General features: G+C 36.9%; 1 protein-coding gene across 3 annotated transcripts in view; it reads left to right on the top strand.

Annotated features, from left to right (window-relative positions):
* The first annotated feature begins 6,206 nt into the window (after positions 1-6,206).
* NUP133 (nucleoporin 133) overlaps positions 6,207-15,195 on the top strand; it is a 39,955-nt gene continuing 30,966 nt past the window's right edge. Inside the window, exons 1-5 of one of the 3 annotated variants that reach the window (XM_067293437.1) lie at positions 6,207-6,439; positions 9,640-9,758; positions 10,579-10,682; positions 11,750-11,857; positions 13,645-13,776. In XM_067293437.1, coding sequence (XP_067149538.1) covers positions 6,255-6,439; positions 9,640-9,758; positions 10,579-10,682; positions 11,750-11,857; positions 13,645-13,776 — 648 coding nt within the window. In that variant the 5' untranslated portion in view covers positions 6,207-6,254. Of the gene's footprint in view, positions 6,440-9,209; positions 9,317-9,639; positions 9,759-10,578; positions 10,683-11,749; positions 11,858-12,931; positions 13,038-13,644; positions 13,777-15,195 lie in introns of those variants that run through there. The other 2 variants (XM_067293438.1, XM_067293439.1) reach the window with 2 other exon arrangements.

A 15,195-nucleotide genomic window follows, 5' to 3' on the forward strand; every position in this document is an offset into this window, starting at 1 on the left:
TCATTTTGATCTCACTGTCTTTTCCCTTATCAAGGAACTCTTGTTTTCTGTGCTTGTCACTTGTTTTAAAAAGCTGGAATTCAAAAAAGCATGACACGAATGGTCTCTGGAAGTTCTGTTGCTGACTTTCACAGCATCATCTTTTCAGTTACCATTTTACTCTGAAGTGGAAAAGCTGATTATGATCACCATCTGCAGTAACCGTAGAGAATTACATATGAGAACTCGTTTTTTAAAGAGTATGGAAGTATAAGTTGGAGGAGAACTCTTAAAAACTCTTAAACAAACAAACAAGCAAAACTCATACTTTACATATAAGGACAAAGGAAGTGTAATTTTTACTGAATATTAGTTCAGCATAGGAAAATCTAAAATTTGCATGCATCTTTCTTCCCTTGTCTATTCTGCCAGTTCTTTAGTTTCACTCCCCTCCCAAGACAGTCTCCAAAAGAGCATATTCTTATCTATGTGTGTTTTTGTCCTTTTTTGTTTAAGGCATATATAAGTGTGTTTTCACTGTTATTTAAAGGTTTATTCATAGAAATCCCATTTTTTTTTCTTAACTACCTTGTCTCACCTTCTCAAGGACAACTAGTGAAATAATAACATCACATTAATTTGAATAACTAGGAGGGGATGTTTGGCAGTAAAGAGCAGGCTCCATGTTTGTAAATTAAAAAGCCCCTTCAATAGAATCTCTCTTTATCCTTTCTGAAGGTTTAAAACCCCATAACGTAATTCTAAAAGGCGAGAAACCTTACCGTTTCTATTCTCGTCTATTCTAGGAAATCTACTTGTTGAAGAAATTCTGTTGGCAATAGATGAGTTACCTACTGTAGGGCAAACTTAAAATGTTTCTCTAATGTGCCATTAAAGGCACTGTGGAACATGGTGAAAACACAAAAAAGATCCCTGTGCTATTGAATGAAAATAAAATTACATGTAGATTCAAATGTATCTTCTGATATATTTCAATACACTCTTACCAGCAGCAGAGATTGTATTAAAGATATGTCAAAAATATGACTGACCAATACTTCATTTCAATGTTGACTAATTATTCCTATTGACTATTTATTGTGTATTTAGAGAGGCTTGAACCTTACTCAGAGGTAATCCCTTCTTAGGTGAAATGCAATGAGTGCCTTATTCATGAGTTCAGACAGTGAGGTTACAAGAATTGTTTGCAGCTAAACGGAATGAATGTTTTATGTTATTTGTTCATTAGTTCTGGCAGGTGCTGCAGTCAAGTCTACCTCCAGTTCTCAAAAAGGTGAATGTCTATCATGACAGATATGTTGAAGAGCAGACTTTATTCAGGTTAGAATGACTCAAAATAATCCTTGGAACAAAGCACAGATCTCAACAAGGTGAGAAAACAAAGGCTTTTGTAATCTGCAAGCTTTGCTGGGCAACACCAGACCTGTGGCTTACACATGTACGACATACTGTATGCAATATGGCCTTTGTGTGCATGTGGTATGCTGTCTGCCTCCACAGCAGTGCCAGTTGGCGTTCTGCATGGTTGCATGCTGGACTGTGGGAGCCTCAGTAGTCAAGCTTTATGGGGAAATTTGATCCTTTTGCTAGAGGAAACTATTAAAGAGACAGTATCTCAAAGGAAAGAAATTCTTGTATTCTGTTTTGTTACAAGAGTTTAATGGCTGCCTGTTTAAGGCTGAAACTGTTGGTGCATATCTGACAATCCTGATAGGCATCCTTTGCTAAGGGCCACTTTATTTCATGCTCCTGCCTTGTGCAGTGTGGTCCATAAGAGGAAAATGAGCCACACAAAGCAGAAAAGTCTTAATGTAAGAATATGTGAGTGGTACACCAGAAAGCACTATAAAACAAACTTTGTTATACTTCCTAACTGTATTTTCCAGTATTGACTTCAGTTTTTAGTAATACTGTATGTCACAGATAAAGGATTAGATGTAAAACATTTTTTACTTCATGCTATGCTTTTACTGTTAATAAGATGTTTGACCTTCCAAAAATAATTTCCTCTCCTGAAACTTTGAACCTAACAGCTGTACTGTGTATAGAACACTATTTATTGTTTACTTTGAAGTCTTGTTAAAAAGTCAGAAAGAACATGTTATTATAAAATGTCACACAACAGAAAAATGCCCTTGATTGTATTTCACCTGAAACAGGGAACACAAAACTAAATTTTCCAAACTTCAAATTCCTCATCAAAAGCCAGATCCTGAGAGGCAAGACTCTTTGGAACAGAGAAGAATAAGAATTTGACAGAAAATAAAAACTATGGAGAAAACTAGTTTGAAGATTTTTCTAACTTTAAACCATTATTCTTCATATGTTTTCAAAAAAAACCTTCTCCAGTTATGCAGATGTCAACAGCTGCTTACTATTCTAGTGCATGGATAAGGTGTCTGGCAAAATAGTCTCCTAACTTCTGAACTCACTTGAAAAGCTCTTTTAATGGGGCTGTAATTGCAACACTGAAATCTGCTGACACAGTTAGCACATAGTGAAATATCCCCAGCTGCAATATGATTTGGCAGGATACCCTAAACACTCTTCACTGTGATGTACACAGTCCATTTTAATACTAATATTTTAAGATGGTTATGTTAACAAGTACCAAGTGGATAAAACATTCAGTGAAAAATGGTAGGGTTTCTTTGTGATGTATAAAGAAGACTTGAAAAGGGCATAGGTCAACTTAAAAAAAATTCTTAAAACTCATGATGTAGCAGTTGCTTTGAACTCAAAATCTTGTCTCTGCTTTGCTATTTGCTATTTCTTTTGATTAAGCTACTGTAAGTAGGAACAGGCTCAGTTTCATGAAGGATAGTATTAACAGACTCAAAACACAGCTGTGTTACTCCTCATGTATTCCAGAGGCCAAATTCAATCACAAGTGAATACAATTTAGTAAGTCAAATTAAGTTTATCCTACATTTTCTGAAAGAAAGGCCAGACCTTCTTCCCGAATGGTAGAGTTTAGTGTCCTTGTAGCCATAGCACAACGCATAATATAAAACTATCTCTCTTTTGCACCACATGTATTGGTGTTCTAACTTGGTCTAAACATATCTTCCCTGTATAGAAAAGTAGTAAAGATGATTTCCAGTTTTTTAAAAAATAAATGTAATTATTTTTACACATATATACATATATGAATTTTTTTTAAAAGTCAATTTCTATTGCTAGTGGCCCTATTTTAGTTGATACCTGTAGGTGTTATTTCAAAGTCATTTATTTATTTATTTATTAATAGCACCTATTTTCACCTTTGCCTGGGGGCCAGAACTGTTTCTTTTTTAAATTTTGCTACCTAGTCGTGATTTTCAGGGCTCAAATACTGTATCTAAATGCTTTCAAAATCACCTTGCTAAGTTGAATATATTACTTAGGGTTGAGTACTTGCAGTCTTAGTGACAGGCCAGCTCTCAATATGCACTTTATGCCTTCCCTGTGTTCCTAATTTATTTGTTTTGTAATTCCTGGGAGCATAAATGTTTTCCTGAAGGAATTAAGACACTGAAAATAAATTGTGTCTTAAGTTATTATGTTACTTAATTTACTTATTAAACTATTTATTATTTTAATACTTAAAGACAGTATTGATCAAAGCATCATCACTGCAGTGAATGATGGGTATTTCTGTAAAAGAGCTAATTTCTTCAAGTCAGATTTCAAATGTTTATTAAACTTTTTGTTTTAATCTTTTGATAGAGTCTCTATCAGTATTTAAATCTTTTAAAAGGCAGTGGATACCATTTAGGGGAGCAAGAGAAGAAAATATCTTCTCTGAAGTCTTAACAAAGTCTGTCTTCATAGACTTTCCAGTGCTCAACATTTTCAGCTGTTTTGAATTGGGAGAATTGTTGCAAATTGCTTAAGAGGTCTTAAACTGATGATGCAACAAGCCAACAGATTACAGTGCTGACCTATTGGGGAACTCTGTATTCTGATGAGCAAGACATTACATTTCTTACCTTTTGAAAAAAAAATGTATTAATCTTTCATATGCATCTTTATTTAAACCTCTGTATAGTCCCATAAGGTGCATTCAGTTAGGTTTGTTTCCTACAAACCATCTGCAATAAATACAATTCATGAGAATTTCGTTTGCTCTGCAGATGATGTGGTCTGGCTGCTGCTATCCTTTCAAACTAATTTGTTTCTAAATAGATAGGCAACTATTTGTGGCTAATCTAGCTATGGAATATTTTCTACACTGTTTTTCAATCCATTGATAAATCAAAAATAGAAGTACAAAAAGATTAATATTCTTGTACATTTTGAAGAGGTGGCTTTAGTACAAGTCTACTATTTCCATTCTCTTAGTTTGAATCCTGACTAGGTCACTATTGTCAAAATTGCCTCCAGGACATTCAATTTTTCATGTGAAAAACAAGTACTACACAAGTCCTTGTTCAAGGACTGGTTAAGTCTCTACCCAGTCCTATTAGTACAGTACAATTAACATTAGCTAGCTTTCCGAGGCTAAAATAAGATTTAAAGATTGAGTTGTATCCTCTGTCCTGCAGATGGAGCTCTAAAACAGGTCTGAGACAGCAAAAGGAAACATAATTCACTGAGTAAATACCTAGGCAGGGTTCAATCAGCAAAAACTGCTTACACTGTATTATCTTAAATATTTTAGAAACAAGATGTTTTGGAGATCTATCAGTTTTTAAAATACTTTAAATCTCACTGTTGATGGATGTTGGGAGATGTAGATGGCAGCTTGAATTTTACTCAGATTTTTCTCCACTTCCTTGTTTGTGTATGGATTTTCTGGTTGCTTTATTTTTTTCCTGATGAAACACCAGTAACATGATGGTTTAGCATCACTGCATGGAGTAAAATAGAGAAGGCTATATAGCAAGATACTTCATTAATGTAACAGTATAGTGAAGTTCCACTAAATGTTCATATTTTGCCTTTCCAATAAAATCAAAGCAACAGGACACCAGGTGAAATTAAAAGGCAAATCACTAAAACATTCAGACAGAAGTTTCATTCTCTGGTACTGCAGGATGATGCATTTCAAGTTTGTTTTTCTGCTTTTCAGTATGAGTCATATTGGACCATGGTGCATATTGCCATAAACTGTTTTTAATCAAAGAACATGTTTTTGGAAAATCCTGGGGGAGTTTTTGAATGTTCTATTTTTAGTTAGTTTTATTTCAGCTAATTACCTCCATTGACAATCTACACATAACTCAAATTCTTCTCTCACAGTAGATGATACATACGTACTTTCTGGAAACTGTATTTTTCATACAAAACAATGCAGTTGAATATTTAACTTCAATGAGAAAATTTAACTCTCACTTAACAAAATCTAATTGTGTAATATCAAATATTTTCTGTGGTTCATGACTGTTAGTTACCATACATGTGAAACATACTAAAATTTTCATGGAATATGTTTTCTTTTGGGGAAATTATGTTTTTGTTTTTTTTAATTTGAAGTTTGGAACAAGCACAGGTTACAGCACAGGGTATTTTCAAGATTAGGCAACCATATTACTGGAATACATGTCCTTCCAAAAGTGCAAAACAAGAGGTTTGAAATGGTCTTTCAATAGTTTTTTTTTTTTTTGAGTGTATCCAGTTACCTATCTTTTTTTATTACGCAGTTGATCAGTACTAGATATGCTTTCACTGGGTTCCAAATTAAGTCTTTTGAACGCCGTTGGGAGCATCCTGAAGGACTGAACACATCCAACCTTATTCAGGAGGATCCAGGACCTGCATTTTTCGGCATGAACACCTGACACAGCTGCCTGCCTGCGCCACTGGATGAGAAAAGTGACTATTCAAATTCTTGTGCTCTGAAAGAGAGCAGGTTCAAATAATCATTCTCTGAAGATCACAACATTTTAATTGGCCCGAAACTGTGCAGCTCTGCTGTCCCCCTAATTAAAGTATTATTTTTGGAGGCGCGGAAGAAGTGTTGGTGTGGGTAAGATAGAAATTTGGTACGTTAACACTTGCGCTCTTTAAGAATTATGGCAGACCGGTGAGGGCGTCTTCCCTCTTCTGGGTTGAACCAGGCAGAGCGAGGCGGGAGGGGTGGCAGGCTTAACGCCGCCAACGCCCGCCTGCGCGGGGTCTCCGGCGCTGGCCCGCACGGGCCGGCCTGCCGCGCGCCCCGCTCCTCCCCTCCGCTTCCCGCGACGGGCGCGTTCGACAGTGACGCAGTTAAGTGGCGCCCGGCGCGAGCCCAGCACCCGCAGCGCCGGCGCCGCTCGTCTCTGCCCCCAGCCATGTTCCCTTCGACTCCTGCCTCGCCGCGGACCCCCGGCGGCTCGGCCCGCAGGAACCTGGGCAGCGCCGCCGCCAGCCCCCTCTCCCGGCCGGGCGGCAGGAGGAACCTGGCCGTAGTGGCGGCAGCCAGCTCCCCGGGGCTGTTTTCGCCGGTGGGGCGGAGGAGCGGCTCCCTCTCTGCTCGGTGAGTTCCCTCCCTCGCGCCACCCAGCCAGCGGCCCCAGGGACGGCGGCGGGGGGGGGGGCGCGAGCCCGCCCTTCCCGCCGTGCTGTCGCCCGCGCGCCGCCCCCGACGGCCCGAGCCGTTGGGCGGCCGAGGCCCCGCCCCTTCCAGGCGCGCGCTGCTCGGCGGGGGGCGGGGCTCTTCCCGCCTCGGGTCGCTCTGCTCTGCCCTGCCCTGCCCTGCCTTGGGTGGTTCCCCCCCCTTTCACCTTTCAGGGATGTTTTTGGAATAAACCCAGAGTTCTCTGTTGCTGGGGTTCCTTAAGTAGGCAGGAAGATAGGGCACTGCAGCTTGGGGTTTGCATGGACTACTCATAGTGCAGCCAGCTCCCGCTGTTCGGTACGTGGGGCATGCTGACCTCACCTAATGTACCTCTGCTCCTTGGGCTCGTTGCTGTGAGGAACCTGCTCTCCTTCCCTTCTGCTCCTCTTTCAATCTCTTCCTGGGCATTCTTTCCACTGCTCTTCCACAACAACCAGAAGTGCTGGTACCTTTTGCTGCATGGATGCAAAAGACATGGGCTGCAATTTGTGTCGTCTGCCACATCGTTCAGGGATGACTTGCTGCTTGCTCATTTGTTATTTAGGGAAAGATTCTGATTTTGTAGAGTCACATTACTATTACTGGGGATCTCAACAGACTAGTCTCCCTCTGTATTTGCAAAAGTAAAGCAATACTTGTGGAGAGAGGTAATAGGAAATTCAACTAGTGATACAATGTAAAAAGTAGCATAGTTTGAAAAAAGACAAATGTTTGGGCTGCAGGTCTCCTCCTTAAGTCTGACAAACAGAACCAAACCAATGGGCAGAAACAGATGCGTTTAGTTCAGTAAAACCATTTGATTCAGATAGCATTTTCTCCTAAGTGATCTTTTAACATCTACAAAACCAAAAGTAGTCTTAGCAAAGAAAGGCTTGACAATCCCTTGGGACTTTATTGAACAGAAAGGGGAAAACAGTATCCTTTGGTCTTGTGTAACAGTGAGCAGTTAGGTTATGTTGGTCCTGTGGCTCCATACATCTACTAAGACATGCTTCTAATCAGATCTAACAAAAGGATTCTGCCTGAAAGCTCTTGCTTTTTTACTGTCTTTATTGGAGCTTGGAATAAAAGATTTCATCTGTCTCTGCTAACCCTGCCTCCTTATTACATGCTTAAGCTATGATAGATACAGCATCGCTGTTCTAATTTTACTGTTTGTTTTCATTGGGATATATTGTAAGATATTCTGTATCTCTGATCATCCTTAAATCTCTCTTTGGTAGTTTTTCTGTAATATCCTTTTGAGATATGTGCATGCCAGGTCACCCTCATGTTCAAGATGTGGACATGCTGTGTATTTATGTAGTCCAATAATGGTATTTTCTATGTTGCTTTTTATTTTGCATTTGACAATTCAGATTCCCTAATTGCTATTTGACTGTCCTAAATAATATTGTACAGTCAAGAAAGTTTGTCACTGTGGTAGCTGGTTCCTTTTATGACTATGCTGAACGGTTTAGATATCAGTACAGATCCTATAGAATGGGACCTTTTCTTCTCCTCCTGTGAACTTTCCTGCATTGTATAAACCAGCCTTTCTTTTTCTGTATATTTGTTTATTGCTTTCTTTTAGACACGGTTTGGTCTACAATAAGACTTTCTCCTGCCAGCTTGCTTTCTTCAAGAACCTTTGATAGGGGATCTTTTCGAAAGCTTTTTGAAGATTTAAATCCTTAATATTGTCCAGTTCATACTCACTGATTTCTCCCCCCCCCAAAAAAAAAAAATTCTGATAGACCTGTCAGGCATGACTTTGCTGTACAAAAGGAAAAGAATAAAAATCATGCCTGTTACTAATCTATTTATTTACTGATTTTCCTGATTTACTCTACTAAAAGAGTTGACTTTACTAGTCTGTAGTTTCTCAGATGCTCTCAGAACCTTTGTAGGATATTTGACACATTCTGTTCTTATGGTACCAAATTCTGACCGAAACATTTTATAGTTGAACCCTCAAACTCAAATGTTAATAAGAGATATTTAGAACATACTGAACATGTGATATTTTACGTGAGAACTATAAAAGAACCAGAAAACCACTTAACTATAAAATGTTGTATAAAGTGTTGTATTTCAGATGTATCTCCAGTACAGGAATAATGTTGAAAAAATAAGCACCTCTGAATTTAAAAAATAAATCATTCAAAGTTTAGGCTTTTCTGTCTCTGGTTCCACATGAGTCAGAACTGAGTTAACTCAGTTAAACTGAGTTAAAATAAGCCCCAAATCAATTTCAGGGCTTCCGAATTTCTTCTTTCAAAAGCAGCTGTTTGTTGCTGAGATGAGCAAGATTGCCCATTTTCACTTCTGGGGAGCTTTTACTTCAGGTGTTTAAATGGCACTTTTAGAACCAGATGTCGGCCTTGTGTTCTAGCTTTGTATCATCTTTTGTTATTTCACTTTGGAAGAATTATGCTACATTATTATTTCTGCTGGGGAAAGGGAAGGAGGAAAGTATCTTCTAAAAGTAGAGAAATCTTACCCGCTTAATCATGTTCAAAGGAGAAGATGGACCTATGCCATTCCAGAGAGAGAGAAGGTGAGGGACAATGCAAAGCAGCTCTTGGAAATTATATTGATAAATAATGACTGAAACAGATATAGAGCTGCAGTCTTCTAGTGCCCTTCTCTTACTGGTGTGTTTGCTGATAAGAACTGTTAAGGAAGTTCAAATTGTTGCATCCTGTCTACTGCCTACTGTTGTCAGAATTTGGGATGAAAACAAGCCCTGCAGTCCTATGGAAAAACCTCTGCAAAGCTGCTTCTCCTGATGTTGTGGATAGCTTCATGCTGTAGGTAAGCAGAATGCAGAGAAGTTGAAGAGTAATTTTGTTAGTGGGGAGGAACAAATTTGTAAAGAACTATTTTTGAATATAAGGGAATTTGATAACAGCTTAACAACTTGTAAGGCAAGCAGGTCACCAAATTACTGCTTCAGATGGTGCTCCCACAGGGATACAATCCCTTTTGTTTTACACAGACAAGCCCATTTCATCACATCTACTTTTAAACACAGCAGATCCTAATGAAGTAAATGTATGTTGAAAATGCTGGAGAAACAATTGAAGACTAAGATTTTTGTATTTTATTTATTTGTTTGTTTATTTATTTATTTTTAGAGCAACTCCTACCAGAGTTATACAGCATCCTTCAGCAAGTGACACTATTAACTATGATGTTAAGGCTTTTGGATCCTCTCTCCCTGTTAAAGTTATGGAAGCCCTAAAAAAGGCTGATGGTAAGAACTGAATTTATCTGTTCTTTCCTCGTGGAAGTTTTAACAGATGACAGAAATGTTAACATGTTGTTGGTGCTGTTTAGAAGTTGACTTTGGAGCAGAAGATAAGATGTTTGTGTCTTGCTTTGAATCTAACTGGCTTAACTATGTAGCTGTTGTCATAACAACACTCATGGGTATGAATGCATGTTAATACCTTTCAGATACTGTCTTAAGCAATATATCCTATAATTCAAGTTTATTAAGAATGCTAATACGAGTTTTTTGAGAACTTCTGCTTGATTTTTTTTTCTTGTCTTTTTTATTTGTTTTGATTTAGTTCTTTCCTAAATTGTGGATTCTCTTAATTGTTTTTAAACCACATACTCCAAGCCATTAAATTAAGTACACAGTCAGTTTAATGTAACTTCAGTTCATGCAGTGATGATAAAACCAGCAGATGACAACAAAAAAAGAGATAACATTATTATCAATTCTAAAAAAAAACCCCTCTAATATAAAGTTTTTCCCAAGATCAAGAAATTCCTTAGTCACCTCAGCAATTTTTCCCTGTGGTTACATTTTCTTTTTCTAATAAAGATGTGAGAAATCTGAACTCTGTATCTCTGTAATAGCTTTGTAAATTCTTCAGTAGTTTTTAAGACAATTTTTTATCTGACGTAAATGGATGGATTTGGACAACTTCTAGGATTGTCTTACTTCTCAGTCTCAAAAGCTAAGAGTTTGTCTTTTCTGATCAGAACAAAGGTTTGTTGATTTTTAGGATTGCTCTGCAGTGTCTTCAAAATCTTAATGTCTTAAAAAATACTTTTTAATGTAGCTAATGACCAGCTGAGCGTTCAAGTGGATGAAAGCGGGTGGGCCTGGCTGGTCCATAAAGGGAGGCTGATTATCTGGAAGATTGGTCAGTCTCCAGTTGCTAAGGTAAATGGAAGATCAAGATGGAAAAAATGTGTGTATATTTTATACTAGCTGAACAAGTTTCTCATTTGTGTTATTTAAAGCGAGTGTTTCTTTATGAGTTGGAGTTTGTCAGCTTTCCTCCAAAAGTGACAGGGTTGCTACAAAGTCGTTCTAACAACAACTGAAATCCAAGCTTTTAAGGGAGTTTAACTTTTCTACATGTCTCTCTATATTTTTAGTTGTCAAGTTAACCCAAAGGTAAATTCCTTGCATTTTAATAGATATCTCTTATGTTAAATAGATTTGCTAAAGTTGATATTAGTTAGAAACTAGTTAATATGTTACAGATTGGTTTAAGTATTACTGTGACTGATTTTCACCTTGACAAAAAACCCTTAAACTTTTTAGTTTTAGCTATGCTGAATATATGTTTTATTTAGATTTCTTATATCAAGAAAGTGTTTTTCCCTGGGCAGTATTTTTCTCAGCAACATTTCAGTGTATAACAAGTATGGTCAGAAGGACCCTGTAGTTATTAAATCAAAAATCTTCTGATTAATGCAACATATGTTAATTATACAACTTCACACTTATAGGGGCATGTCAGGTATATGCATTCTGGCATTTGTAGAAGTGTTCTCAAGTGATTAAGACTTTTTTTTCCCCCCCGACTGATTAACTTTGTCAGAGGGAAGGTTCTTCTCTCTCCAATGTCTTAATACTGAGTGAGCTTTCTCAAGCACTTTCAGTTTAATTTTGTTTTTCTGTCTTGTTATTATATTGCGTTCAAGAGCATCCAGGTAATTGTGCCTCTGAAAGAGAAATGATTCAAAATTGTAATGTTGTAAGAAACACAAATAACAAATGAAAAGTAATTATGTGTGAAAATGCGTAAGTAGGTGTTTCATAGCTGTCTGTTGGTTGTGACAAGCTTGCTGAAAATCTTGTGACATTCTTTTGGGCCCCTAGTACAGTGTCTGGGGTAGTTTAAAATCAGTTTTTAGCACGATTAAAAAGTCTAAAGACCTCGTGGGACAGGAATAATCTCTTCCAGCCACATATTTATAATTGTACCTCCTTTCTTACAGTTATCTCTGTGCAAGGAACTGCAGCTGCCACCCAGTGACTTCCAGTGGAGTTCTAGTTTAGCAGCTGTATCTTTCCTCAGTTCCTCAGGTGAAACAACTTCTCTACAGGTGATCAACCTTTAATTTTAGTGTTTAAAAATAGTTTCAGAGTCACTTTGAATATATTCTATTTTATCAAGTATTTATTTGAAAATTGTGCACTCTGTGTTGTAATGTATATTAGAAAACTCAGGATTGTTTTCTTGTAGTAAATACATCTGAAGTAAACAGAATCCTGCTAGTCTTTTCAAATTATACCATTTACATGTAATTAGGATCAGGTTAAAATATATGTCTTCTGAGGATTACTTAGGATGCTTTCATAACAAACAAAAATACAGTAGACTAAGTATTTTGTTAACTAATGTCAGGAAAATCAAATATTCAGTCCAAGCGAGTGCCTTTTAAATACATGCTGGCTGAAAAAGTTGTTCAGCTTTGTTTTAACTCTGAATACATATGGCTGAAAAGTGAAAACCAGCACCTTTCCTTGTCTAGTGTTTATAAGGAAACTAACATTGCAAGAAAGATTATTTATCTGTCTTCATTGTTTACTTTGCTAAATGCTTTTTCTTACCATACTGTGTTAGAGGATGAGGATTCACGATCAGCTAAGTTTTCTGGAAGGGTGCTAATGTGTTCATTGCTATCATTCATGAAGAAGTGAAACTTTCATTTTCAGCTTGGGCATAGTTTTCAGTTGATGTATGCAGTGCTCTAATAAAACTAGATAAGTAGTTGTATTTGGAAGGAAGAAGAAATACAAAATATGTAATGGGATCTTTTCTTCTTTCTTGTTGTTGTTGTTGGACTTCCAGATGATGAAAAACAATCATAATATCTTGTGATTAGCTCATAAACTTCTTTAAATAGCGTATGACTTGATCATACTCAAAGAAGTGTAAGAGGAGGTAATATAACTAAACCAAGGTTTTTGATTTCATTTGTTTTCAGCTTTTGAGCCATGCATGGATACAGTGATTTTTATAGAATTCAGTAGAAATATTAACAGTAGAAAATATTTCAGTCAAATGAAAATTATTAAATAATCAAAGGGCAGAAATCACCAAGGACAATGCATTATATAGATTTTTTTTCTTAATTGTTATGATGTCGATTAGCCAATCGCTTTCCTTTCTGCAGGTCTGTGTCTAGCCAAAAATCAGTTAGAAAACTCCAAGGAGCTCAATAACAGCTCTAAGCTACAGTTCTTCTATTGTTCTGTGATATTCAACAACCAGTTGATTAGGTACAATGCTTTCTGTATAAATCTTTATTGAACACGGTCTCTTGCATCATTCTTTGAATTTGGTCTCTGGGTGATTTCCTGAGTCAGAAGCCCTAATATAGACACACTGTGTGCTTATGTTCTGAACTGTATGTTTTTGTAAAAAAAAATAGGCACTGTATGATTTGATGTTTCTCTTAATGACTCTGGAGCAGTTTGTTTCTTAAATTATAGTCTGCATTTTAAGTCTCCCATAGTAGCTTACAACAGTGATTCTGCATCTGGAACTCTCCACAGATTCTGTTTTGTCTTGCATCTGTAAATCTTGTTTGCTTTTCAGTAGCAGATCCTGCATTATCAGGAACAAGAAATAGTAAAAATATAATTGTTAGTAAAATAAGCAAGTATGACTGTCTCCGTTATGTTCCCTGCACATATTAAGTTGTTACATTATAGAATCATCCCCCTATTCAGTTCTAGCTTTATCAATGTGCATCCGTGTGTATTTACCACTTTTTTTTGTGTTAGTCACCCAAAATCTTGATATGTAAAATAACATGATTTAGTTAAAGCTGCAGTCTAATTATTATTATCTTGCATGTTCTATTAATTGTTTTGTCACTTCAAGTCTCTGGCAATAATGGTTGCTACCAGTGAAGGTACTATACGCTACTGGCCCAATCTCGTGCATGAAGGTTCCTACACGGAGACTTTTACAGACTTTGGAGGCTCTCTGTGCAGTTTCCTAACAGCAGTAAAGGTACAGTACAATAAGATTTATTTAAAAAGTACTGCTTTAATTGCTAACTTAAAAGTAAAAAAGTGCGTGTGGAGCATACTGATCATTACTCTCCATTACTGACCATACTCTCCATTAAATATTGCAAAGCAAACTATCAGACATTCTAAGGAGTAATTTCAGAAACTGTATGAGTGTGATGATACTAAGTATTAAGCACAGATGAGTGGTGGTCATAAATACTGATGTTAAAGCCAGGGAGGTAGGCAGGATTGAACCACAAGGTTATTAATGGGGCTGATTTGTTATCTCAACCTGTGAGGATTGTCAGTTTTACTACCGTGATTACTTCCAGTGGCAGAAGTCCTGATAACACAAAAACAAAGGCAATTACTTCATCTGAATCCTTATAAATTCTATTTTCTGTTGTTGATGTGCCTAAATGGAAAAGACTTTTAAAAGGGAATATATCCAAAATTCAACATATATGACAATATCTGTTATCTTCAAAATTGTATTACCAGTTTTATTTTATCTCATGACCTTTTCAGTAAGTCATCGTAACATCCACTGTTCACATCATGTATTATTATCCTACATTATAAATATTTTAGGGACTCAGACAATAATCTTAATGATTAATTTCCTAAGAGTTTCAAGATGTTAAGAAACACTTATATGTATCTACCCTATTAGAGCTGGATTGTGCCCTAGTTTCAGATAATCAAGTTGGAAGAAAGCAGCTGGGAATGCTGGGATGAATGTGAGTCAAGAGCTAGAGGAATGCTTGTTCAGGGCAGAATTTAATCATTGATATAAAGCTGCATTATTCCATATATGACAACTGTACTTAATTTGTCTTTCTGTCTCTGGGCAGCCTAGTTCTAACCTTTAGCATAACTTTTATATTGTGTGATTATGAGAACTATGCTGGTTTTCGTTCTGTGAACAGTTCCTGTAGAAAAAACCAGCTAATTCTTTCAGCAACCCCTAGCCATTACCATTTATTTTGATTCTTCTTTTTTTGGCATCTCTTACTGGCTTCATATTCCACTTTATAGAAATGTTTACAAAAGACTATTGGTGTTACTGCCACCTTTCCAGCATTCATTGCTTTTGTTGTTGTTGTTTTTTGAAGTTAGGATCAATGTTTTTACTCTGTGTTAGTGTAGCACCTAATGTAATAGAATTTTATTCTTGTAAGTACTGCAAAAGTCTACAGAAACATTTCAAGGTTCAGATGAAATTTAAACCTTATCATTTCTCAGACAGTAGATCTCCATTTTCTGATAGCCATCTTTTTTTCACCCCAGGAAAATGGCATTTTCTGGTAGCATGTGCTGGGAGAGTTTTAGAACTATAAGTTTGACTAGCAACCATTGTATGTAATGCTTATAAAGGTCTTTTTTATTATTTTAGATTCACTTTTAATGTGATGTA

The sequence above is a fragment of the Apteryx mantelli genome, chromosome 3, assembly GCF_036417845.1.
Source record: "Apteryx mantelli isolate bAptMan1 chromosome 3, bAptMan1.hap1, whole genome shotgun sequence".
Taxonomy (NCBI): Eukaryota; Metazoa; Chordata; class Aves; order Apterygiformes; family Apterygidae; genus Apteryx; species Apteryx mantelli.